Source organism: Lacerta agilis, chromosome 1, assembly GCF_009819535.1.
Source record: "Lacerta agilis isolate rLacAgi1 chromosome 1, rLacAgi1.pri, whole genome shotgun sequence".
Classification (NCBI taxonomy): domain Eukaryota; kingdom Metazoa; phylum Chordata; class Lepidosauria; order Squamata; family Lacertidae; genus Lacerta; species Lacerta agilis.
Genome location: NC_046312.1, coordinates 120588984 through 120616829, shown reverse-complemented (window position 1 = coordinate 120616829; position 27846 = coordinate 120588984). Strand labels below are relative to the sequence as shown.

The 27846-nt window shown below is 44.0% G+C and overlaps 1 protein-coding gene across 1 annotated transcript in view; it reads right to left on the bottom strand.

Moving 5' to 3' along the window:
- The window catches only part of TMEFF2 (transmembrane protein with EGF like and two follistatin like domains 2), a 250904-nt gene that overhangs the window by 195891 nt on the left and 27167 nt on the right, over positions 1 to 27846 (bottom strand). Inside the window, 2 exon segments of the mRNA XM_033168959.1 lie at positions 16553 to 16579; positions 22448 to 22577. Of these exon segments, the coding sequence (XP_033024850.1) occupies positions 16553 to 16579; positions 22448 to 22577 (157 nt within the window).

Below are 27846 nucleotides of genomic sequence, written 5' to 3'. Positions count from 1 at the left end.
ACGGGGCCCGCCGCCCTGGATGTTGCCTATGACTTGCTCTCCAACAGCCTCTGTGTTTGGGTGAGCAGCCCAGGTAGGGAAGGCGAAGTGGAGGCCTGAGGGGATTCCTTGGAGGTGGGGAGGCGTGACCCAGGGTCAGTGGGAGATAGGCGGCCTGGGGAATAGGCCCCAGGTGGGGTGTGCGAGTGGGATTACTTCATAGTAAGGTTCTTTGGACGGGGCTGGGCTGGCCTCGCCCTCCTGCGCGCCTGGGATTGGTGCAGTAGGGCCTTGGAGATGCCTGCTGCTTACAAAGGTCGACAACTCTGGGGAATCTTTTCTTAATAAAGGTCAAAACAAAATATAAAATCAAAAATCAAAAAATCCTTCCAGTAGCACCTTAGAGACCAACTAAGTTTGTTCTTGGTATGAGCTTTCGTGTGCATGCACACTTCTTCAGATACACACGAAAGCTCATACCAAGAACAAACTTAGTTGGTCTCTAAGGTGCTACTGGAAGGATTTTTTGATTTTTGATTTTATATTTTGTTTTGACTATGGGCAGACCAACAAGGCCACCTACCTGTAACTTAATAAAGGTCAACAACTTTGGGGTTTCCCCCCTAAAAAAAAGGTTGACAACTCTGGGCAATCTGGGGGGAGGAGACGCCAGGTGGATCTTTGCACCCCGGCGCCGCATATGCTTAAGACAGCCCTGCCATCAGCTAAGCTGGAGCATTAGAAAGCAGAGCTCAGAACTCAAGCCACTCAAATCAGTTTGCCTCCCGAGTGGAAGAATGCGAGATGAAGGAAATCAATAGCTAATAAATAAATTAAATAATGGTCATGCGTTGAGAAAAGTTCACATTGAAAGAGCGGCAGTGCTTGTTACATGCTGCTATAAATGGATATGATAAGGAGCCAAAGGAAATGTGATGATGGGGCAAAGGGCCTCTTGCTACCATTCTTCGAAATCTGGATCTACCAGATTGAGGCTCAGATATATTCCATCCCACACAACACAGAGCAGTCCTGTGTGCAATTAGCTGCACAACATGCCAAGCCATTGGAGTCTCCAGCTCTCATGGAGATTGCAAAAGAGACGGATTTTCACTCGTGACTCTCCTTCACCTTTGATCAGATTACAAGTGGCATTGCTTAATTTTTGGGTGATCTGAGCGGCTAAATGAGGCTAAACAGACTGAAAAGGGGGGGGACTGTTGATGCCAGGCAGCTTATTTTTGGGGTGGGGTGGGGGAGAAACAGCTGATCCAGACATGCAGCAGCACATAAGCCACACTTTTCTACCATTCGCGTAAATGGATTCCTACACTAGATAAGTGCTCTGTCATGGCCTCCAAGATAAACGAGCAGTGCCTGCTCCTATTTTGATTAAGTTTTCTTTTAGTATAGGAAAGCACTCTGTTGTTTTGCTCTAGATCAGTGTTTTTCAACCACTGTTCCGTGGCACACTAGTGTGCCGCGAGATGTTGCCTGGTGTTCCGTGGGAAAAATTGAAAAATTCGAAAGATTTGTGTTTATTTGATTCCTATTCAAGAGAATTACTTTATATATAGTCAATATAGGCACAGAGTTAAATTTTTTAACATTTTCTAATGGTGGTGTGCCTCGTGATTTTTTTCATGAAACAAATGTGCCTTTGCCCAAAAAAGGTTGAAAAACACTGCTCTAGATCGCTACGGTGCGACATGTAACTCCTGCTTCTACAGGTGAAACTCGAAAAATCAGAATATCGTGGAAAGGTTCATTTCTTTCAGTAATTCAACTTAAAAGGTGAAACTAATACCGTGTATGAGATAGACTCATGACATGCAAAGTGAGATATGTCAAGCCTTTATTTGTTATAATTGTGATGATTATGGCGTACAGCTGATGAGAACCCCAAGTTCACAGTTTTCATCAGCTGTACGCCATAATCATCACAATTATAACAAACAAAGGCTTCACATATCTCGCTTTGCATGTCATGAGTCTATCTCATATATTAAACTCCAGTAGCCAATGAAAACAATTGCTTACATAAATGGACTTTTCCACAATATTCTAATTTTTCGAGTTTCATCTGTAAGGGCGATCTCAACATTTTCAAGCTGCAGCGGGAGCAAGGTTTTAGGAAAACAGAAAGCCCCACCCAGTTAGCCTCGCTCATGTGGTTATATATAGTCACAAACTCACAGCATGCCCTGTTAGGATATCATCAGAGTGGAGCAGAAATTCAGTTCCATCCACATTGAAAGCCGAACCCCCCGCATTCGCACTTACTGAAACCATATACAAACCAAAGCGCAGTTTTTCAACCAAGTAATGTGTACAAAATTGCACACAGCAGGGGGAAAGTGTGCATAAAAACACACAGATGAGTGAAAGCAACACATAAAAAATTATTCACTTTAGGGGAAATTGCATACAAAAATGTGTGCATTGGGACGAAGTTTCAGAGAAATGCTGTTGAATTTTCATTACGACTTAAAAATTAAATTTTTAAAAAATGGTCTGCTGATACCAGAAATTAAGATCAGAGACATGGGGGTAGTTGTCTGATTTGTTTTTGAAAGTATCTCTGGGTTAGGGCTCTGAGTGAGGGAGAAATTTGATTCAATTCCTCATGCGTCAAAACAATATGAGAACCAAACCACCAAAATCCTTGTGTAAATTTTCCAATGCAGTTCTCCAACCAATGTTGACAAAAATGTGTGTAGACATATAAACCTAGGTTCAAATGAAAAGCAGCAGTTTGGCTGGAAACTCTTGCTCACTTGTTGATATGACCTATCACCAAATATTTCATCTTTCACCACCTCTGCTTTTTCTCCATTCCACCACCTAAGTGCCAATCCCTTTGTCTAGAGTGTTATTGTTACATCCTAATATTTTACTTGCAGCTTTTGGGGCACTCAGTGTTTATGCGGTGTAGCTGGTAAGTGAGTAGTGGATTAAACCACTGGGTTAGAAGAGGGGTGTGGTGGGTAATTCATTTCTCCATCCTCCCTTCCAAAATTAATCCACTGTCTGTCTCCATACCTACAACCCAAATTTCAGCTTCACCACAAAGCTCATTATTTTTTCCTCTTTTCTCTCCACTCTCAGAACTGATTCACCCCAGCTAATTGTTAAGGTCTTAGCTAAAGAATGTATGTGGTACAGTTTGCCACTCAAGAACAGAGCATACTGCACATCCATGAGATGCTCTGAAGTCAAAAGTCCGAAAGCTCATTTTGGTTTAAATTTTCAAGGGAAAGGGCCAATCATGCCTATATATTTGCCAAAGCAACCGTTACCATTTTGTGGAAACCCAGCATAGGCCTGCAGAATATAAGCTGAATTTGAAGGAACATGTGAACCTTTTAAAATACTTTTTCAACTAGCCTCAACTTATTGGTACTAATATAACTCCAGGGAGTTTCAGACGGGGCTCAGTGGGGGAAGAATCCTATAACATCAGAAAATAGTTTAAGGAAAGGGCACAGAAAAGCTATTGATTTTGGCATTTAACATCCTAGATATGAAGTCCTAAGGAGAGCAATAGCGGATTCACAGACTCATAAAATCGTAGAACTGTAGAGTTGGAAGGGATTATGAGGGTCATCGAGTCAAAATCCTCACAAAGCGTTGGATTCAAATGCACAAAATATTTCAAAACATATTTTCTCTTGCAACTCACATTTCGAAACACCTTTTCTATCAAACTATATATGCCAAAAAATGCATTTCTCTCTCAAAATATGAATTTTCCAAATGTATTTTGGTACAGCATTTGAGGAAAGAAATGTGTCACAAACTTTGGGAAGAGTAAAAGCTGGTGGATCCCCCCCCCCAACTCTAAAATTCCACGATCCCATGATTTTACAGTAGTAAGATAAGAAAGATCTGCATATTCCAGTGTCCAGAAGTTCACATGAAAATTTGCAAAGACTGAATTCCAGCGAAGGAGGGAGGGAGGGGTGCTGAGCTGCATACTGGGCCTGCATTTTAAGGGGAGCAAACCTCTATTTATGCAGATTTCACAGGGTCCCATACACCAAGTCATACATAGGCTTGCAGGCAGTGGTCCAGTAGACATGTTACATTAAACCATAGTTTAAAACAAACCATGGTTTAAAAGTAATGAACAGTGTGCTAGTTCATGCTGCTTCAAGGGTTCCTATGGCATCCCTGCCATACTGAAGATGACAAGAGTGGCTGGGGAAACCCAGCCAGATGTGCAGGGTATAAATATTATTATTATTATTATTATTATTATTATTATTATTATTATTATTATTATTATTATTATTATTATCATCATCATCATCATAATCTGGCTTGTTGTGTCATCCAAACCCAGGCTTGTGGTTTGTTTCTGTCCAAAAAAATAATGAGTCGTAAGTCATTAACTCACTGGAACTCAGTTCTGGCACCTCTCAGGTCGGCGCCATTGCCATTATAAGAGAGCAAGGGAGGCGTTTGAAGTGTACATAGGTCTCTACAAGGCAAGAAACTGCGCTAACAGCAAGAGACTTTATTGCGCCAACAGAACTGAACAAGGGCAAAGCAACTGCTTATATAGATTTCTGAAGGCCTGGGCCACACCCACTCTCAACATGATTGGCTGTCTAAACCCCCCCAACTGCAAAGAGCCAATACCAGTAGCCCACACCCTGCTAATGCTTCTTGATTGGATATCATGTATGGAATCGGAACACAGGGGCTCCGAATCCTCAGTCCAGACTCAAACTCAGGTGGACACAGACCACTGAGTACATAGCAGCATTCATTGTGAGTTCTGGCCCCTCTTTTCCGAGAAAAATAACACATGAAGACACAATGCATACAGCTCCCATTCCGTCACATACCAGATAGCAAATGCTGCCTCAGCTATTCTATCGACTGGATCCTGAATGCCCTATTAACGTTTTAAGCATGGTTGGCTTATTAATACACCCTTCTGGAAATCCAGCACAGGACAAAATGCAACAAAAAGAAGGGGGGAGGGGGGAGAGTTCAGGCAATGAACTTTGGTAAAATAAAATGAAAAGTTCCAGGACTAGCCCACCTTTCCGAAGCCCCATGACATACCACCATGTTATCCATAATAGGTAGTCACTCTAAGATTGAGGGGAGGGGAAGAAAAGGAGCCTGAATCAAATTGCGTTTTCCGGTTGCATTGCCCCTTTCTCATTATTTCGTCGTCCATTGTGAAACTATTGTCCTTTAGTAACACATTTATACACAGCTCCATTCAAATCAATGCACACTTGGGCTTTTATTGAGTATTTTGGCTCAAGTGCTATTGCTCAGGAGGTGTTTACAGCAATGTTCATTGTGCTCTCTCTAGCCCTGCCTATCAATCAAGCATGCAATAAAGCAAAGTTTTTTTTTGCTCTTTGTTTTTCAGAAAAGCAGAAGTGGGGAAGAAAACAGCCTTCCTGAATTTAGCAGTTATTCACACTGAAATAGCATCAAGACAGGTACAAATGCATTTGGGTCAACGTAGCAGTTTTTTGTGCTTTTTTTTTTTTTTTTAAGGAGGGATATATATATATATATATATATATATATATATATATGTGGAACAAATGTGAATCAGAACAGTGCATTACTGCCACAGCATCCAAATACAGAACATCGAGGCAGGATTAATCATGCTACTACTTACAGTATAAGGATGTGTTCCTAGAAAAAATAGGCAAAACCTCTGGTTTAATAGACTGCAAGGTTCCTCGTCCTACTTTCTTTTCATGGCGCACTGTGTTACCATCCTCAAATTAACTCTCTCTTTTTGTTGTTTAGTCATTTACTCATGTCCGACTCTTTGTGACCCCATGGACCAGAGCACGCCAGGCACTCCTGTCTTCCACTGCCTCCCGCAGTTTGGTCAGACTCATGTTGGTAGCTTCGAGAACACTGTCCAACCATCTCATCCTCTGTCGTCCCCTTCTCCTTGTGCCCTCAATCTTTCCTAACATCAGCGTCTTTTCCAGAGAGTCTTTTCTTCTCATGAGGTGGCCAAAGTATTGGAGCCTCAGCTTCAGGATTTGTCCTTCCAGTGAGCACTCAGGCCTGATTTCTTTAAGAATGGATAGGTTTGATCTTCTTGCAGTCCATGGGACTCTCAAGAGTCTCCTCCAGCACCATAATTCAAAAGCATCAATTCTTCGTCGATCAGCCTTCTTTATGGTCCAGCTCTCACTTCCATACATTACTACTGGGAAAACCATAGCTTTAACTATACGGACCTTTGTCGGCAAGGTGATGTCTCTCTCTTTAAACACACACAAACACAACCAAATCAAATGCAAAAACTCCCCATCTCTGTTTTTAAGTGTGGAACGAAAACAGCTTCTCGAAACTATTGACCCTATTTGTAGGTGGCAAAATAGGGGCAAGGCAGAACTCTTTGGCAGTGTGAAAATGAGCAGGCCTTGGAAAACTCTATTCTAAGAAAGCTTAGCTCTCTAACTATCAAACGAAACTTGACTACAAATTCACATTGGTGGATGAAGGCAGCAGTGGGGTTAGAGATGAGAATTGGAGGAGGAGGGGCTCGGCAAATTGTTCCCTCCAACCAGGGTAAAATTAATAAGAAACAATATTAAGGTGAACCCCAAATTATCCCCCTTATTCTTGGGCAGAGAAGTGATTTTTCTTTTTTCTTTCTGGTGGAGGCGGGGGAAATATATCTCTCCATGAGGATATGTGCCTGCGGTTTGGGGGAAGAGAGCCTCAAGACTAAAATTCTCAGAGGACGTCTCAGAAAAGTATTTTCTGAGCAATCTCAGCCTAGCTCCATTTAAAAACCTTTCTGCCTGTCATAAGCTGCCACACACTAAAAAAGATCAGCTATATCCTGGCTTAAACTCCCTGCACACATTTTGAAGGCCTGCTATATATAATTAACTATATATCGCTCTCCGTTCATCAGGGACCAGCGGCGAGTATATATGAAAAGTGACGAACTTAAAAAAAATATGTTTAAATATAATTTTGTGGAAAATACAGAAGCTTTCCTATTAGGAATAACAGACACAGGTATAGCAAAAGGGGATCGGAAAATATTCCTTCATGCAACAGGCGTGGCGAGGACCTTAATTGCCAGAAATTGGAAAAAAAGAATTTGTGCCAACAAAAAAGGAATGGCAGGATAAATTATTAGATTATACTGAACCGACCAGATTAACAGAGACAATTAGGGGACAACCTAGACAAGAAATCCAAAAAGAATGGGGGGAAATACAGAGAATACTTTACCAAACAGTGCTCCAAAATATACACCTGCACTTGTTTCAATTATTTTCTATAGGAGACTTTGCAGATTTTTAAGTCATAATTAGGAAAAATTGTAATAATCACATATACCGGTAAAAAGAGTTTGGATTTGGGCTGTGGGTTCATCACTAGCTTCGCAGCGGGAAGCGGCGGAGCCAGCGGGGGAGAGCGCCAAATTCTTTTGGGATTCGGCTAATTGGACCTTGTAAGTACCAAATTTGTTAAAAAAAAATTGATTTAATTTGGAAGTTTTGGGAACTCTAAAAACGGAAGTCGGTTCCCTAAACGTTGAAGAAGGAGGAAGCAGTGTAACTTTGAGTTCTGAAGCATTTTATGGATTTTGTAAATAGAAAATTTCTGAAGCTTTTAAGATACAATTGTTCTCTCTCTGAGATATTATTTGGACTTCATAAGCTTATGGACTTTACTGACCTTATGGACTTTATTGATTTTATGGATTTTATGGACTTTGAGGATGCCCAAAAGGAAATGGTCTAAGGATTTCAAAATAAAAGTCTTGGAACTTTTGTGCAATTTAACAGAAGGATTCAACCAGCTAAATCAGCTAATGGGGACAGTACTAGCTGCGGACTTAGCTGTGCAAGAAAAGGAGTTTTAGGCCTTTTGTGAGAGCTATATGGACAATTACAATGAAAAGGAGAAAATCCGAGGAAAAAAAGGTGGATGCAACCCGTCAAGGAAAAGTAGGAAAATTAGGAGGCAGAAAACAACAAGAAGAAAAAATGGGAAATCTGTAGGAAAAAAGAGTGTCCGGAGGAAGGCGGTACAGACTTTGGTTGTTGAAAAACTCTCAAGGACATGTGAGATAAGAATGGAGTACAAACCAGTTTCCCAGGACTGTGGAATTATGGTATTTGAAAGGAAGGGGGTGGGTTGAAAAACTTATGAACTTTGTGGAAACTTCTTTGCTATTACGGTTTGACGTATGGTATGTTAACGGATAATGGTATGGTCTTAAAATGAATGATGAGATAAAGGGGGGAAGGACTTTAAGGTAAATTTAATTTTAAATATGTTGTTGTAATAGATTGGGGAATAACAATGAAAGCTTAGAAATACAGTGAATGTGGAGGATAGTTAAAAATGATGAATTAGATTTATAAATTGGAAAAGTATTTTGTAAGAAATATTGTTAATGTAAGAAAGAGAGGAAATAAGATTGGGTTTAATTGGTAATAACTGTAAATTAGGTTTTTGTATGGAGTCAACGGGTGGGAGCCGGGGAAGTCCACAAGGCTATGATGATATGTACATTGTAAGTGATTAAATTGGCAAAGTATAAGTGTTTACCCCAGTGAGAGGTGGGTCTATTGGGTATGCTCCTCTTGGTGAGAGAAAGGGGTGTTAGAAAAATTTAATCATGTGTTGTAATTTGACTGTAATTTGGTTATAATTGGAAAAGCCTAATAAATATTATTATTTTTTTAAAAAAGAAGAGTTTGGATTTGATATCCCGCTTTTCACTACCTGAAGGAGTCTCAAAGCGGCTAACAATCTCCTTTCCCTTCCTCCCCCACAATAAACACTCTGTGAGGTGAGTGGGGCTGAGAGACTTCAGAGAAGTGTGACTAGCCCAAGGTCACCCAGCAGCTGCATGTGGAGGAGTGGAGACGCGAACCCGGTTCCCCAGATTACGAGTCTACCGCTGTTAACCACTACACCACACTGGCTCTGGTAAAAGAAACAGTACACAAGAAGTAAATAAGGAGGCCATTTACAGGATAAAGGAAGTCTTATATTTTTGTGTTATGTTTTCTTTGTGTAAGGGAATAGGTGTTTAATTTCGATAATTTAATTGTCAATGGTGGTGGGTTTGTTTGTATGCATGAGTTGCTGTGGACTATGTTGTAAATAAAATTAAAAATTAAAAAAAGAAATGAAAAGCGAAAAGTGGAAACATGGAAAGAAGATAATAGGCAGAAAGGAGCAATGTATTACATGATTATGCCACATGAATGTGTTATTTTAATGTGAGGAGGGACACAAGCAGCAACCAGGACAGTTTTGCATTCCTTCACTAATTGTTTTTCATCATGAAAATTTGGGATGAGTTTTTTCCCTCCTAGAGTTTGTTGCTCTGCTGTTGCTTTTTTAAAAAAAATCACATTAAAACCTTTCGTCACAACATTCAGCGTGGCTTACATGAGATTAAACTGGCCGTTTTTGAGGCCTATCTGATTTAAGTCTGGTTCAAAGTTTAAATAGGGTTGCAATATTTCAAGAAGTGGATATTCAACACTTTGGACTTGGGTTGCCAGGCATCTGGATCTTCCCAGACATTTAAGTAATTTCCACCCAAGCGCTGTTACAAACAGCTGAATCCCAGCTATGTCCAGGAAATTCTGGATGTACGTCAACCCTCCATTTGAAAAAAATATATCCTAAAATGAGAGGGCAGTGAGGTACACTCAAAACACCCAGAAAGCAGAGGCAAAGGTGACAATCTTCCCCATTTTGGGGAGATGTACTGCCTACAGTCTGTATTTCTAAATGTGCATCTATTCATATAAATTAGCATATGCAAATCTCAGACTCTCCAAGTGTCACTATTTTCCAGGGACAGTTCCGGATTTACAGAAGCCGTTCTGTTTTCTTATTTGATCCCAGAATGTCCCACTTTCCCTTGTTGTTGTTTAGTCATTTAGTCATGTCCGACTCTGTGTGACCCCATGGACCAGAGCACGCCAGGCACCCCTATCCTCCACTGCCTCCCGCAGTTTGGCAAACTCATGCCAGTCGCTTCGAGAACACTGTCCAACCATCTCATCCTCTGTCATCCCCTTCTCCTTGTGCCCTCAATCTTTCCCAACATCAGGGTCTTTTCAAGAGAGTATTCTCTTCTCATGAGGTGGCCAAAGTACTGGAGCCTCAACTTCAGGATCTGCCCTTCCAGTGAGCACTCAGGGCTGATTTCTTTAAGGATGGATATGTTTGCTCTTTTTGCAGTCCATGGGACTCTCAAGAGTCTCCTCCAGCACCATAATTCAAAAGCTTCAATTATTTGGCGATCAGCCTTCTTTATGGTCTAGCTCTCACTTCCGTACATTACTACTGGGAAAACCATAGCTTTAACTCTACTTTCCGTTAGAACGTCCCTATTTTCATCGAAGAAACATTGGAGGGAATGGAGTTATACAATCTCCAAACCAAACCAAGGAGATAGGCAACTATACAACCTTTAGAAGACATCTGAAGGCAGCTCTGTATAGGGAAGTTTTCAAATATTTTCTAATGTTTTCTCATATTTCTGTATATGTTGAAAGCCACCCAGAGTGGCTGGTGTAACCAAATCAGATGGGTGAGGTATAAACAATAAAGTTGTTGCTGTTGTTGTTGTTGTTGTTGTTATTCAGGATGCCCCTACTTTCCTCAAAGAAATGTTGTAGGGTATGAAATCTCCATCCTCTTGTGTCTATACTTCTGTGAATGAGGTGCTCTGAGAAACAATGCCCAAGGCCAACACCAATAATCTTCATGGCATGTCCAAGGTCACTAGAGATCTTCATTGATAAATGGGGATTTGAACCCTAGTTCTAATCCACCCCCAAATAAAATTAGCACTCTACCTGTCAGGCTTTGGGGAAGCAGCTTCCTCCCTCCCTTCGGCCATGGATAAGCAGAACAAAGCAAAAATAGTCTCTTACCATTTAAAGAGATTTTAATAAACACACCGAAAGAACAAAGAGTCCATTCTCGGAGTAAAGGTGCTCCCAATTAAGGTTAACACCCACTTTCCCCCTGAGTCACCTGGGTCACTTCCTCGTCTTGCAACCTGATCTCGCAACCACTTTACTTTCTGTGCTGCCGCCTTATCTGCTCGTCGTGACCTTGGGCTGGGCGGATGTAGGCTTTCGAGCGAGAGAGAGTCAGTTAACTTTCTCTCTCCCAGTTCACCGCCACCCCCAGTACTTCCCAACTTTTGTCTTCTGAACTATGTCCCTCTGCGAACCACTGTTCCAAATCTATACTGTCCCACTGCTCCTGGGAAGATTCAGGATCCTGATCAGCAGCGGGGGGGGGGGGCTTCCACCATTCCTCCTCAGTGCAGCCCCCCTCCCTCAGAACAGTCCCTGACACCGCCACAGATTGGGGACACTCGTAACTCAGTTTTACCCCTTCTGTTTGATATCCCCTCCCCCCTGTCGCCCTGTAAGCAGAATGAAAAGTAAGCACTTCATACCCAACCCTTTTGTTGTTTGTGTAAGAACTGGAGAGGCTTCTTTTAGGCATTCAAAAATGTGCACCATGACAACATTTTCAGACATCAATCTAGTGTGTGTGTGTGTGTGTGTATTGCAGACTTTAATTTATTAGTGCCCTCAGTTGATAATAATTCCAGCGGTGCACTCCTCTGAAAACATCCCACTTCCTTCAGCATTTATCATTTCTTCTTCTTCCAACGCTTGCTTTAATGACATATAAAATTATGGTTTTTATTACATGGCTTTATACCTGGTAAAGGAGGAAGCTGTGAGAAGGTTTAAATAACAAGGTTTGTTTCCCCCCTGGCCCACCCCCCTCTTTCTGGCACATTAATGTGATTCTGCACCTGGAAGCTGCACTGGATGTCTATTCAATCATGGGTTTTATATACAAGCCGGGCAGCTTTGTAGACCTTTAAAAGGGATGCAATGACTTGATCCTGCCTCCTGCACAGATCTGCTTTCCCAAAAAGCTGCCTAGGTATTCCCTGAGGTCCTGTTCTACTTGTCTTTTGTCAGCCTGTGCTTTTCATCCGAAATTGTTTGGAAATCATGCTTTTAGTTGCTGCGCTCATTCAGGCCGGCATTCATTATCTAGGGAGAACGGCCAACTTTCTTCCTGGTTTATCTTTAAAGAACAAAATTGATACTTTATCCATTATAAAGAAGAGAAGAAGAGTTTGGATTTGATATCCCGCTTTATCACTACCCTAAGGAGTCTCAAAGTGGCTAACATTCTCCTTTCCCTACCTCCCCCACAACAAACACTCTGTGAGGTGAGTGGGGCTGAGATACTTCAGAGAAGTGTGACTAGCCCAAGGTCACCCAGCAGCTGCATGTGGAGGAGCGGTGACACGAACCCGGTTCACCAGATTACGAGACTACTGCTCTTAACCACTACACCACACTGGCTTCACTGGAGGGAAACTGCAACAGGAATAAAGGAACCCTTGCCATGACAAGTCCAACCAATTGCCTTCCTACCAAAGGTGAGCCCCACTGAGCTACCTCGGCTGCAGCAGGACAGCACAATGCAAGGGAACAGACACAGGCAGATGTTCTTCTCCATCTTCCAGGGTCCCCTGGTCCTTATATCATATTGTTGCTTTACTTCAGGGTGTATCCATGTTTTAGAAAATAAGAAGATGCTAAACATGTTGCATTCAGGCACAGCTGATGCATAAAAGCAGAATTTCCTGCACCCTCTCTGATCCATAACTCAGCTATGTGGACCTCCCAGTTACATAAAATAACATTCTTTGTCTCTTGTGTGTCTTATGTCAGAGTAACTGTATGTTAATAACAGCCCCATTTATCTGACAGACTTTTTTTGATGTCTGCCAGGCAGTTTGGATGAATGAGGCTATTTGGATAATGAGGCTTTGAGTCACCACCAAAATGGAGACAAGCGCAAAGTAATCCATTTCCTTTTGAAATGTTGGAACAATCACGCTGAAACCCCCCCCCCCCACAAAGATACAAATACATTGAAGCATCTATAACCAAGAGTAAATACCAGGAATGGAATTCTTTTAAGGTACTGTGATATTAAGTCTGAAATCTATGAGTATGGGCAATGTGGACAAAATGAATGTGGTGCTATTACAGAGGAACAGCAGTAATGGAGAATGTTACTTTTGCTTATCAACGCACCGTGTTAGGAGGAGCTTCTGTTGGAAACACCAAAAATTAATGCCTCTCTCATTCAAGTACGAGTGGGATACACAAAGGGAGTTCAGGAGCAAGCACAACATGCCCAAGGAAAGGAACATAATATACTGTAGCCAAGATGGCTCGTGTATGGGAAGGTCAACCCAACCAACACTAGTCAAGCTAAATCTATCGCATTGGAACAAGAAGGTCCAATCACTTTGAAAAATCCCATTCTGCCTACAGTTTTTTAGACAAGGCTGGGGTCAACAGTGGAGATATCAGCGGCCCACATTCATCAGCCAACCTGCTCTCACAGCAAACAAGACTTTCTCATTTTAGGGCTGCCACACGTCTGGGTTATCCCGGACACATCCGGGAATCAGGCTGTCAAAATGGTGTCTGGGTGGATTTTTGCTGAATTGACAAAATGTCTGGGGAAACCCTGATATGTGGCAAGTAGAGCAATAAAGAGAAGCTTTAAAAATCCCCCAAAAGCGACAAAACTTTGGTTTTTTTGGGGGGGGGCTGTAATTCAAGCTTAACAACTTTTTCTGGATTTTCGCTTTGGGGAATATGGCAACCCTACATTTGGTAGTCTCATTAAACACTGCCAGATCTACCCTTCACATTAAATCCCATTTGGTATTCTTTCACAAATCCACACCTTCTGGGGAGCTACTACTTCAGCCCTTTGCTGCCATCCTAAGACCACCTGAAGGCAGCCCTGTATTGGGAAGTTTTTAATGTTTAATGTTTTATTATGTTTTATATATGTTGGATGCCACCCAGAGCGGTTGGGACAACCCAGTCAGATGGTTGCAGTAGTAGTAGTAGTAGTAGTAGTAGTAGTAGTAATTATTATCATCACCATCATCATCATCATTATTATTATTATTCCAATCAGTGATTTGCACAGTCCTCCAACTGCAAGCCAAGGTCCCCATTCAATCCTTGGCGTCTCCAAGGAAGTCCTGGGAATTCCACCTCTCTGAATTCATGGAGTGCCACTGCCAGTTGGCATAGTTTGGTCTCCAAAGACCAAAGGTTTGGGCTTTCAATTAAGCACCTTCCTGGATTCCAAAATGGCCAATATGCCCCAAATGCAGGAAGTGAAAGTCCACAGCAGTCTTGCTACTAAAACAATGTGTAGCTGGACATGCCCATCATTCTTCTCACCCTATCCCAAAGGATAAGAATGTTGAGAGGGCAGACAGTGAACCTGGCCCGTGGGTGCACTTGTGAATGGAGCAACGCAAGAATGGTTAATCAACTGGCCCCACTCATCAATGAGGAAGTGTACAATGCAAACGTAACGCCCAGTTCTAGCCTAAAGAGAATGCCTTCCCCGTTTTGGAGTGTGCCGTCTACAAGAGTGACTTCCGTAAGTTACCCACCACACCTCTGTCAGAAGAAGCACAAACAGACTAAGCACATTCAAGCAAAAGCAGAACACCTTTAAGTCCCATTATTTAAACAGGAGTCCTATTCATATCCATGAATGTACCAGCTAATGTGACATGAATTTCTGTTGAAAAGAAGGAGATGCGCCATCTTAACTTGTGGATAGTTGATCACAAGTAAGTCTCACTATATACAGCGGTCCTGCTCGTGTACAACTGCACATGACTGCACGATGAAATGCTTACTTTCAGGCAATACTGGCTTAAGATCTCAGTATTTGGCCCGGGGAAGGGATTACTTGTACATCTAACCAACGAGGAGTTTATCAGCCCATGGCTGAAAACTATGGCCAGAAAAGCCACCTCGACTGGACTGCCACCATCCCTTTTATATCAACTGGGTTACGATACCGCCCTCAAATCCCTGAGGCAAAGGCTTTGGGACATCTCACATAGCGACCTGTGATCCAGATCTAATGTAATCCATGGCCCGATTGCAGCTGGAATCCAATACGAGCATGGCTTTCAGTTAGCCTCATATCTTAGGAATTTGTCCATACCCACCTATTGGTGTTTATTTACCAAAGATAGATTAAATGTATTTCCACCAGAAGTTCTAAATTGTAGACTAAGAGGCATCCCCTACCGGAACAAGCTTTGTTTATGTTCTCAGGACATCGATTGCAAGAACCATATCCTACTGCATTGTGGGAAGTACGAGCAAGCAAGGTATCAACGGATCAAACCCTTACTAGCAAATTTGCCGGGAAAATCTGAAGCCTCCCATCTTAAATAGGGAGGTCAAGTGATAATACACTGACCTTGGCAAAGTTTCTTTTGGAGGTCACCAGAAACATAGTCCATCGTGCTCTAGACATAACAAAATGACTACTACCTCGGTCTCTTTCACCTGTTGTTTGGTTGTTTTAACTGTATCTTGTTTTGAAACTGTGGGTCTATGGACCGCAATAAAGATATTTATTTATTTACCGACAGACAGATTGCGCTCACAACTTATAAAAACACCTAGAAAGATGAGTAAGTGTACTTGCAATGCATATTTTTAAATGCACCAACATTGGCAATACCCTGTGTCAGGGAACTGTCCCCGGCTCAGCGCAGGGTGGTGGAAGGGCTCTCGGGATGCTACAGAGAGCCTCAGCCCCACCTGAACAGTAGCACCTCCTTGTCCAGCGGAAGGAGCAGCGAGGTCTCCAGTGGGGAGGGGCAGGCAGCTCAGGAGCTGGAGAGCCAAGGCTCTGGGGATATTGGATGTTGGAGAGACCCAGCACTCCTCTCGCTCAGTGGGCAAGGAAGGAGACACGCTATTTCCATCGCCCCAAGTACGCAGAGGGGTGAAACGAAAAGAGGGGAGGTAGAGATTTCGTATACCAAAACTCTTATGTTGGGGTCAGAACCGGAAGGGGCCACTCCCGGATTCTGCAGACGGTTGATACAGACACAAACTTTTAAGCTCTGCGCTGTACATAGTATGCACAATAAAACTACCAAAGAAACGGCTGGAGTTTTGCCTGGTTTCTCATGAGCAACCACCCAAGGACCTTAGGCCCTGTAATCAAAGTGTTTGACACAGCCACGTTTAAAGCCATAATCTTTCTTCTTAATTTTTCCTGTGAATGCCCTCCACCTCATGGTTTGGGAAGACTACGTTAGTCATGGGAGAAAAATCCTGGAACTATTATGGGTTCGTTGAGAATGCAGTAACAATCAATAAAACCATCTGTGCCACGAGAACTCTAGTAACAGTAGATGGAGATAGAGTCCTTGCTGAATCATGAATAATACAGAATTCCTACCAAGTGTAATATAGCCCTCCACATTTCTCTCCCCCCCCCCAAACCCCAGCTCTTCATCATTAGGTTGGAGTTTGACAAAAATGCAGAGGATCAATTCATCTGAACAATACAGGGCGGTACAAAACAGCTATCCAACACATCTAACTGCAATGTGGCAAGTGATGTCAGCAGATACCAGTGGTGGAAAAACAGAATTAATAAAAAGCATTCCTACCTCCATCCCCAGATCCAGAGCCTGCATCTGTAAGAGGGAGAGAGAAAAAAGGCGAGGTGTTGTTATATAGATGTATGAATACCGGGATAATTTGTATGTATGTGCAGCCACATCCTGCTTAGTTAAAATGCGCTGTACCAAATTGTGCTTTTTTATCCCATTCCTCTGTCAATTAGAGAGATCTATGCTAAATGTTTCATGCGAACTTTCTGTTTGATGCTGGAAAGTTCCTTTTAAGATTCCACAGGTGTTCCTGTTCTAAATCCTCGGTTTACCCACACCAAGGCTGGCAACGTTACTGTGTTTCCTTACAAATTTTCTGTTTTCTTTCATAAGGTATTTGTGGGGTGGGCGCTCTGTTTTTATTTTACTTTTTTGAATGTAAGCCTTTGAAAGAAAGGAGAAGTGAATCCACAATTTGCTGTGAGAGTCGTGGGGCATGTTCCATTCCAGGGGTCAGCAAACTTTTTCAGCAGGGGGCCGGTCCACTATCCCTCAGACCTTGTGGGGGGCCGGACTATATTTTGGGGAAGAAAAAGAAATGATCGGATTCCTATGCGCCACAAATAACCCAGAGATGCATTTTACATAAAAGCACCCGTTCTACTTGTGTAAAAACACCAGGCAGGCCCCTCAAATAACCCAGAGATGCATTTGAAATAAAAGCACACGTTCTACTTGTGTAAAAACACCAGGCAGGCCCCTCAAATAACCCAGAGATGCATTTGAAATAAAAGCACACATTCTACTCATGTAAAAACATGATGATTGCGCGTCGTGGTCCCCAAACCACCCCTCAAATAAATCACACTTCAGACATAAATTTAAGTTTAAGGTTTTTGGCATTATTTTGGCCCACAACTTTATTGAAATACAAATTATGTGAGTGGTTGCTTAGGCATTGGTTCAGACTATCTGTCCCGCTGGGGACAGAACTGACATTTGTCAGTAAGGGGGAAACACTTTGGGGAGAGAATGGGAGCTGGGGGTCTGACCCTCGCCTCTCCCCAAATGCTCCCAGGGGCTCTTGCGTGGCCCTGGCCCCCGACCGGGGAATACGGACAAAAGCATGGCGAGCCCCTGGATTCCTTTAACGGAATTCCCCGCGCAGCAGCAGCATTGGAGGGGCAGCCACCGTCAATTCTGACCCCTCCACCAACCAATAATAACCAATGCCTAACCACCAACCTTACAAGTTGTGACTAATTGCTACGCAGTAGACGAAAACCAGATGGCACCAGCCAATCAGCCAAATGGAAAAGTTCCTACCAGGCCCCTGCCTCAAAAGCAGACGACCCCATCACAGGCATAGCAATGTCATACGCAGAGGCCTAAAAATAGGGAGGGCGGGTGATTCGATGCACGCAGCAAAGAGGAAAACGTGCTGCGAGCCAAGCAATATATAGTCCCTGGGCTGTCCATCAACAATTGCAACATACAAACCTCCCCAACAACACCCAGGACCCAATTACAGGAGTGGCCATCTATCCTAACCCGCCCAGCACCAGAGGGGTGACTTGCTGGCCCCCACCGCAACACGTGCTCTCCATGAAGGAGAACCCGCTTTCCCGGACTGTCCGCGGGCCGGATTTAGAAGGCGATTGGGCTGGATCCGGGCCCCGGGCCTTAGTTTGCCTACCCATGTTCTACACAACCCGTGGGTAAGATCTCTATCCCTGCTCCCTCACAGACCCCATGCAGACAGTCTCTGACCATCTAAGATCTTCCTGTGCTGCCATGAAACTGGTCTCCTCAGCAACCACAACCGGTTCTGAAGTGATGAGTCAGCCGCATCTACAGCTGGGCCTGACCAGGATGTTCTATGCCTGCTTCAAGCAGCAATGCAGGAGCACTAGATCATTTTGCTGCTTGATCCACTGCTGGAAGGTTGTTGTTGGGGTTTTTTCTTTTATAGCACAGCATATGCTTGTTCTCGGCATTTATATACCACCCAATTAACCATGTCCTCTGGGCAATTCGCAAATTAAAACCAATAAAATACAAAATGCAATCAATGGGCAACTAAAACGCTCATTAAGCGAGCAGCAGAGCAGTGGGAATGCCAGCGTAGCGTCATTGTGGATTGCAGTGTCAAGTGAATCAGGCGACACTTTTGGCTCTGTAGACATCGTCACCTTTCGATCTTTGCTACCTTTCCACATCACCAAAATAATATTCCAAAATGCCAGAGTGGTGCATGCACTGGCTATCTTCCGCTTGGACTACTGCAACGCGCTCTACGTGGGGCTACCTTTGAAGGTGACCCGGAAACTACAACTAATCCAAAATGCGGCAGCTAGACTGGTGACTGGGAGCGGCCGCCAAGACCACATAACACCAGTCTTGAAAGACCTACATTGGCTCCTAGGACGTTTCCGAGCACAATTCAAAGTGTTGGTGCTGACCGTTAAAGCCCTAAGTGGCCTCGGCCCAGTATACCTGAAGGAGCATCTCCACCCCCCCCCATCGTTCAACCCGGACACTGAAGTCCAGCTCCGAGGGCCTTTTGGTAGTTCCCTCACTGCGAGAAGCAAAACTACAGGGAACCAGGCAGAGGGCCTTCTCGGTAGTGGCGCCCTCCCATCAGATGTCAAGGAAATAAACAACTATGTGACATTTAGAAGACATCTGAAGGCAGCCCTGTTTTGGGAAGTTTTTAATGATTGATGTTTTAATGTATTTTTAATCTTTTGTTGGAAACTGCCCAGAGTGGCTGGGGAAACCCAGCCAGAAGGGTGGGATATAAATTTATTATTATTATTATTATTATTATTATTATTATTACCAGATCCTGGTAAATTGATACTATAGGATTGGTACAAGGGGAATGACATGTGTAGCTCTGAGTCAGAGCATCCACCTTGTCTGAGGTTCAATCCTTGACATCTGCAGGTCAGGCTGGGAGAGGCTGAAACCCTGGACAGCTGCTGCCATTCAGGGCAGACCTGCTGTCTTAGCAGTCGGGGGGTCCATGTGTGTGTGTGTGGGGTGGGTGGGTTGGACCTGGAGGGTGGCCACACCAGCCCAAGCCCTCACCGCTGACCGAGCCACAGCAGTCTGAGCCATTGGCAAGCGAGGCGAAGCGAGGGGAGGGAGAAAGAGGCTCGCTGCGGCCCCACAAGGAGGGCAAAGCTGCGGACTGCGGCACCCCATTTGTGAAGGAGGCAGCTGCCGGAGCCTCTCGCTTCTCCTTGGTGGGTGGCAGGAGCAGTGCCGTTGCCCTCACCCTTGCTCTCGGCCAGCTCAGGGGTGGGATTAGTTGTAGTTTCCGGGTCACCTTCAAAGGTAGCCCCACGTAGAGCGCGTTGCAGTAGTCCAAGCGGGAGATAACCAGAGCATGCACCACTCTGGCATTTTGGAATATTATTTTGGAATTTAAACCTCCTTGGTGACCAGGCTTGGCTTGCCTCCTCATGGCTCCAGCCTCGATGAGGGAGCCGGGTTACAACCCCCTCATGCCCCATCAAAAAATTGCGCCTGGGGCCATGGCTCCCCTGGGCCCCCCCATCCTATACGCCTGGGGTGGACAGCACTGAGCCAGACAGACCGACTCCCTATGTTACCAAAGACTCTGGGCAAATAGCAACCAGTTAATATCTATGCTTGGGTGCCTGGTCAATAAAAGCACTTGCTTAAGTAGCCCTGTAATTAAACTTGAAAACTACATTGAAAATTACTCGGAGAGATATCGTTTAAAAGGAAATTCCAGCTGCAGTTCCATACACGCTTACTTCTGAGTAGGCATGTATTGGACCGCGCTGCTACTCTTTAAAAGGAAAGCGCTTGGTGCATCTGAACTAAAAGCAGGCAAAGCTGCGTAGAGATTCGGTTCGCAAAGGCTCCTCAGTGTCGCTGGCGGTTAGGAAGGGAAACAGAGAGCTTGCAAAACACAAAATTGGGATTCTGCTTGAATGCTGAGAGTCAGAATCCCAATTTATCTACAGTCAGATCTGGTTAATCTAGATCAGTTTGCAAACCTCCATCATCATTTCGATTTTCTTTTTAAATCTTCATTTTAAATGAAGCCGCGGTGCTCTTCAAATTGCAACTGTGGCTTGCAATTAAAAACAAAACAGAAACCCGGTGTGGGTCTAAACAAAAGGTGAGGCCGCAAACAATTTCTTTCTTTCTTTAGCACAATTGCTTGCTTTGTAGATAAGTAAGCCTCAGAAATTGGACTCTCTCTCTCTCTCTCTTTTTTTACCATATTATCGCAAACTGCAAAAAGCAAATAGGGCCTCTCGTGCAACTCTGTCCTGCTTTCTATGATGACAAACAAGATTATCTTCCCTCACACACACATTCCTCTGAGCCAAAAGGTCTAGGATAAACCCTCCTATTCATTATTTTGCCGCATAAGGAAAGTAAGCATTAACTCTCAGTAGCTGGCCTTTCTTGCTCTCTGCGGGGCTCTCTGAAACGCCACAAAATTGCAAGAGCCATACAAATCTAACACCATGAGACAAGATGGCTATCAAACCTTAGTGACGTGATAACTTCTCACTCCTATCTTTCCAGCTACTTTAAGAATGTTATTTGACCACTTAACACCGCCTTGCAAATCCCTATTGCTTCTCTTAGGGTCCCTTTTAGGGCAGGGCTTCCCAAACCTGGGTCTCCAGCTATTTTTTGGACTACAATTCCCATCATCCCTGACCACCGGGTCCTGCTGGCTGGGGAATGGCATTGGCAGCACTGCAAGTTAAGTGGATGGCTCCAGGGGAGGTTGCAAGGCTGGGGCTACGCAGGTGCCCCAGTCCCTTCCAGGTAAACTGAGGCAACACCATTCCATTGCCAAATATATATTGGATGAGAGCTAACATAGCATGAGTGGGTGTCTACTCACACAATTGGGCTTCTCCCCTCCAACCCATCACGCACTCTCCTGAAATCTGCTTTGCAGCAAATTTGCAAGTGGCTAGAGGTTCATTGTTCAAGCAGATTTCCATTGCACAAGCAGGCAGATATCACTGGATGTTTCCTATTGGGTAGTGCTACTCTTGCTTTTCCTCATTGGTCATGTGTCAGAATCAGATCAGAACACCCCATGAACTCACCTTGCAGGTCACACTTTTCTAGGGTTGCCATATTTTGAAGAGCAAGAAAGGGGACACATTTGCCCGCTTCTATTTTTAACATCGCTATGATGACTCTGGGATGCGGATGAAACTGTGGGTTAAACCACAGAGCCTAGGGTTTGCTAATCAGAAGGTCGGCGGTTCGAATCCCCACGACGGGGTGAGCTCCCATTGCTCAGTCCCAGCTCCTGCCCACCTAGCAGTTCGAAAGCACATCAAAGTGCAAGTAGATAAATAGGTACTGCTCCAGCAGGAAGGTAAATGGCGTTTCCGTGCGCTGCTCTGGTTTGCCAGGAGCAGCTTAGTCATGCTGGCCACATGACCCGGAAGCTGTACGCCGGCTCCCTCAACCAGTAAAGTGAGATGAGTGCTGCAACCCCAGAGTCGGCCACGACTGGACCTAATGGTCAGGGGTCCCTTTACCTTTAAGTAAGTAAGTAAGTAAGTAAGTAAGTGAGATATGTATCTCCCTTGCCCCCCACCTTCATCCTTACTCAGTCGCTGCTTCTCAGGGTCCACACGAATCTCCCTTTACCTATGATGACCCTACCCATGAAAAAGAGGACACGTCCTGGAAAAAGAGGACATATGGCAACCCTAAAATGAAAACATCGTCCCCCCCCAGGTTCTGAAATGGTTTGCTGCAAGGCAGAAACAACAACAACAAAACCTCAACTGTAGTTGCCATTACATGTTGTGCCAAGCTTTCAATTGCTGGAATGAATGAGGCAGCAAAGGGAAACAACTGTTCGTGATGACACACAGCTTATTAGATTTGGCTTAGGATAATATGCCGCACAGAGCCTGCTAGACCTACCAGTGGCACACGATCCTTCTGACGCCACAAGGATTTCGCTTTGCTGCTTGCAGGCAGCCTGTCTCAAGTAGCACTCGTTCTGATAGGTGTCGCCGTTGGAGCCGCACACAGGCACGAAGTCACTGTTACACTGTTGAGCAGAAAAAGACAGAAAGAAAGAAGTTTAGGGTTGTGTTATAAGAATAAGAATAAGAATAATTTATTACTTATACCCCGCTTATCTGGCTGCGTTCCCCTAGCCACTCTGGGGGGATATTAAAAACACAATAAAACACCAAACATTAAAAAACTTCCCTATACAGAGCTGCCTTCAGATGTCTTCTAAAAGTCAGATAGTTGTTTACTTCCTTGACATCTGATGGGAGGGCGTTCCACAGGGCGGGAGCCACTACCAAGAAGGCCCTCTGCCTGATTCCCTGTAGTTTTGCTTCTCACAGTGAGGGAACCACCAGAAGGCCCCTCGGCGCTGGACCTCAGTGTCTGGGCTGAACGATGGGGGTGGAGACGCTCCTACAGGTATACCGGGCCGAAGGCTTTAAAGGCCAGCACCAACACTTTGACTTGTGCTCGGAAACGTACTGGGAGCCAATTTGGAAATAACTAGAGCATGCACCACTCTGGCGAAAGAGTCTGCGGGCAGGTGGGGTCTCAGCCAGCGTACCAGGTGGAGCCTGGACACAGAATTTTCCTGCGCCTCCATGGACAGCTGTGAGTCCAAAATGACTCCCAGGCTGTGTACCTGTTCCTTCAGGGGCACAGTTACCGCTTTCAGGACCAGGGAGTCCTCCACACCAGCCCACCATGTTAATTTAATCTGTGTATCTTGTCCCTCTAAAAAGCCCCAAAGTGATTTCTAGGGTTGCCATACATCGTGGCAAACCCAGACAAGTCCTCTTTTGTGGGGCCAACATACGCATCTGGGAGGATTTTTTTTACATTTTAAAGGAAATGTCCTGGGTGTGGGTGTGTTGGACTCGGGCTGGCAGCAGCTTCTGCCAGCCCAAGCTGGGGAAAGAAGCATGCGGTCATGGGTGCTCTGCACGCCACTGCCAGCCCGAGTCAGAGAAAGAGGCATGTGGTAGCAGCAGCGGCAGCCCTGCATGCCTCTATCCCCCTCTCGGACTGGCAGCAGCTCAGGCTGCCCTCTTTTTTTGCTCAAGATATGGCAACCCTGAATTATGGTGCTGGAGGAGACTCTTGAGAGTCCCATGGACTGCAAAAAGATCAAACATATCCATCCTTAAAGAAATCAGCCCTGAGTGCTCACTGGAAGGACAGATCCTGAAGTTGAGGCTCCAGTACTTTGGCCACCTCATGAGAAGAGAAGACTCCCTGGAAAAGACCCTGATGTTGGGAAAGATGGAGGGCGCAAGGAGAAGGGGACGACAGAGGATGAGATGGTTGGACAGTGTTCTTGAAGCGACTAGCATGAGTTTGGCCAAACTGCAGGAGGCAGTGAAAGATAGGGGTGCCTGGCGTGCTCTGGTCCATGGGGTCACAAAGCGTCGGACACGACTGAACAACTGAACAACATGGCAACCCTAGATTTACAAGCAAGTAAAACTGGAAGAATCAATTGGCAAAAAACATCTTGGAAACAGATCGAACAATAAATCATCGATGGCACCCAAATACCCCCCCCAAATGGTGACAAGGTTGGCACCAGGTGGGACTCCCTGGAAAGAGGATTTCATAAATGGGGAGCTACTGCAGAGAAGACCTGTTCTGCCATCACCACAAGAGGTCCCATAGGGTGGCAGCACAAGAATGGGTCTTTTCTGCCTTGGCTCTCCATTTGTGAAATGCTCTCCCCAGAGAGGCTCACCTGGTGCCTTCATTACACACCTTTAGGCTCCAATTGAAAACATTTCTCTTCAACAAAGTTATCTGCTGATTAACATTCTATGGCTTTTAAAAACGTGTTCGTGAAAGAGGGGTTGTTAGTTTGTTTCATTACGTATTTTGAATTCTTATTTTGCATTTTTCTGTTGTGAACCATCCTGGGATCGTCGGATGGATAATGAATTAAATAAAACATCATCAAATTCAGGTTTTATTAAAACAGGGCCAGTACAAACTAGAAAATAGAATAGGGCCTATCACAATGGTTTCTTATAGCCTTTTTGACCGATTCCAAACTGCAGAGAGAGACAAGAATGGCTAAGCTGGATCTGCCCCACATGCTGCCACAGGAAAATTACCAAAATACATAGCATAGAACAGACTTAAAAACTCTCCTCTGGGGCCTATATCTCAGTTTAATTAAACCTGACTTAGAACTGTGGTTTAAGATCCTGGTTTACAAAGTGGCATTAATATATAGTTCTCCACTGTGGCTGTAATGACTAACCGTGTTTTAATTAAACCAGGTTTTAAGTATCAAAGAGGAGGGCGGAATGACCACGCAGTCCCATCTCTTATTTATAGCCGCTGAACTATAATTTGAACCAGAATACTCTGAAGAAGAAAATTAAATGTTGTAGCTTAAGCCAAGGTGAGATGTAACATATGAATTGTAAGTACCGACTTTTGTATCTGTCTGTCCAGATATTACTTAGAAATCTTGATACCTTATGTAATGAATGTCCAAATACTAATAAGGTTTGGCTTATACCACCAGTGAATGTATGTAAATACATTTACAGGTAGGTAGCCGTGTTGGTCTGTCATAGTCAAAACAACATAAAATAAAAAATTCCTTCCAGTAGCACCTTAGAGACCAACAAAGTTTGTTCTTGGTATGAGCTTTCGTGTGCATGCACACTTCTTCAGATACACTGAAACGGAAGTCACCAGAACCTCCCACCATCCTTCTGAGTAATACCCCTCCCCACTCCCTCACTATATTTAAGGGTCTGGTGACTTCCGTTTCAGTGTATCTGAAGAAGTGTGCATGCACACGAAAGCTCATACCAAGAACAAACTTAGTTGGTCTCTAAGGTGCTACTGGAAGGAATTTTTTATTTTATTTTGTTTTGTAAATACATTAATACCTTGAGAGAGATTTTACTGAAGAAGCCCGAAAACTCTTCATGGGCGAAACAGGTGACAAACGCCAGCACCCTGTCTAACATTTGTGCATAACATCTTCAACACTTCATCTGATTGGAGTTACCTTCGTTGATACCCACAGAAGCCTGGTAAAAGGAACTTTAAAGACTGAAATTGTCCTTTTGTACAAATGTGAATGAGTTTCCTTCTTTGTGGCTTCTGTATTAGATTTTGCACATTGTTCTCTCAATTCTTGGATTACTGATATAAGATTTAGAACGTGGAATGCTTTGGTAGATTTCCGTGCACCGTCTATGTGCTGCTTACTGTGTACCGGACCGCTGAACTATAATTTGGCAAGCTGGGAACACAGCACCCAAACAAGGCCATTGAGTAAAACTGAGTGGAAAGAGGGCAGATAAAGGACTCAGGAAATGCAAATTTCCAGGCTGCAAACTGGCAGCCCTATTGAAAAAGGGCCATGTGACCTTAAATTAGTGGTGAGCAAACCTGTCAATTTTGCTTTCTCTCGGTTTCTCATTTTTCCAATCTTTAATTCAGCTCTCCTGATTTCCACATCAGTTTGTGTGTTCCTTTAAATCCTCATGAAAATTCACCTGCCCTGTAGTGCAAATTACTCCCACTAAACACCTTCTTGTATGCAATTTTGCAGCACAGACACATTTTTTTTTTGCAGAGCAGTTTCCCCAAATATAATGCATTTTTTCCTATGTTAGTTCCACCTATATACCCTAGCATATGCATGGCAAAATTCAGAGAAGGGCCTATGTTAGTTCCACCTATATACCCTAGCATATGCATGGCAAAATTCAGAGAAGGGCAAATTTGAAAGGGTGGTTGTGGTTTCATAAAGTGGGGACAGGGTAGGTTGACCTTTAAATGTGAACTGAGTTGAATTTCTTCCCCCATCCCAACCGCAAACATACTGTAGGGAAGGATATTAGAAATGGCAAGTGATTGCAACAATTGTGTGTGCAATTGGGGACTTCCTAAAAAATATTTTACTAGGGTTGCCTTATTTCAAACAGTGAAAATCCAGACAGAAAACTTATCGAGCATTTCTTGGGAGGGGGGAGCAAAGTTGTTGAGCTTTTTTAGCAAAATCATGGGAGGGGGGCGGAATTCCAGTTTTGAGCTATTTTTGTGGAAAATAGGATTTTCCCAGACATTTGACCAATTTCTGCCAGGACACTACTACCAACTGCAGCATTCTGGGAAATTCTGGGTGTCTGGCAACCCTAATTTCCCCCGGCTGTTCCTTATATGCAGCACTGCAACTCGGTGCAGCTGACTTGACCCTCTTTCTTAGCTTCCACACAGAGCCAGACGTATTAAGTCCATCGTTATTCATATCATAGCAAAGCCACATGGATCTGAACAGAGCACCTGCAGTCAATGATTAATCCACATTGTATCAGACCACCTGAAATTCCAGCTAAGCCACAGTTCCACTGTAATCTATCAGTCTTCTCTTCCTCTGTCAGAAGAAAAGGACAGCTCCCCCCCCACACACTTCCACCCCTTGTTCACTTTAATAAAAATAATTCCATTTTGTAATGAAAATTAAGCAACCTACAGGGTGCAGTTATCACAAGATAATCACACTCTGCGGCATTAGAGATACTTGGCTGTCCCCCGTACCTGATAATTATGCCAGGGATGTGATTATCTCATGATTACTGTACTCCTGATATGCCTCATTGTTTAATTAGAACAAATGTAATGATCAAGATGATTATTTACAAATGATCACCTTTGCTTAAAAACCAGTAAAAAAAAAACAACCCTAGAAAGAAGTCACTGCCAATTAGCTCTTCAGTCTCGAAATGTCTCACGATATGCAAATGCACATGACACACCAGAGGAAACGGAGATCCGTAAAGATGACAAACTTCAAAACGTGCCTCAGCAACGGACAGTTGTTTCCTGTTGATTAACATGTTGGGTGAGACACAAAGGTTTATCTTGATCGGAGGTTACGCACAGACACGAGGCCAGGGAAATGAGGATTGCTTGGCCAAACTGAAATGTCACCCTGCCCAAGAGAGGAAGCATCTTCCGCATGCCAAAATGTTAATCAGACTCACCAGCACTTCTTTGACTTTCACAATCACGCCTCCGACATTCTTTTCTCCAAACAGACCAACCCCTTCCATGGAGACCAAAGGCTGTTTCTGCTAAGCCAGTGGTTTTCAGGGAGGCTACGTTGATGTGCCTGCTTAAACACCCCTGATCTAATGTGATGGCCTCCAGCTGTTGTTGGATTCCAATTTCCATCAGCCCCAACCAGGATCCAGGATTATGGGAGTTGTGGGTGGCCACAGGTGTCCCATCCTTCCTTTAGAATGACCTTCATGACCTAGTGGGGTGTAGTGGTTTGAACCAGG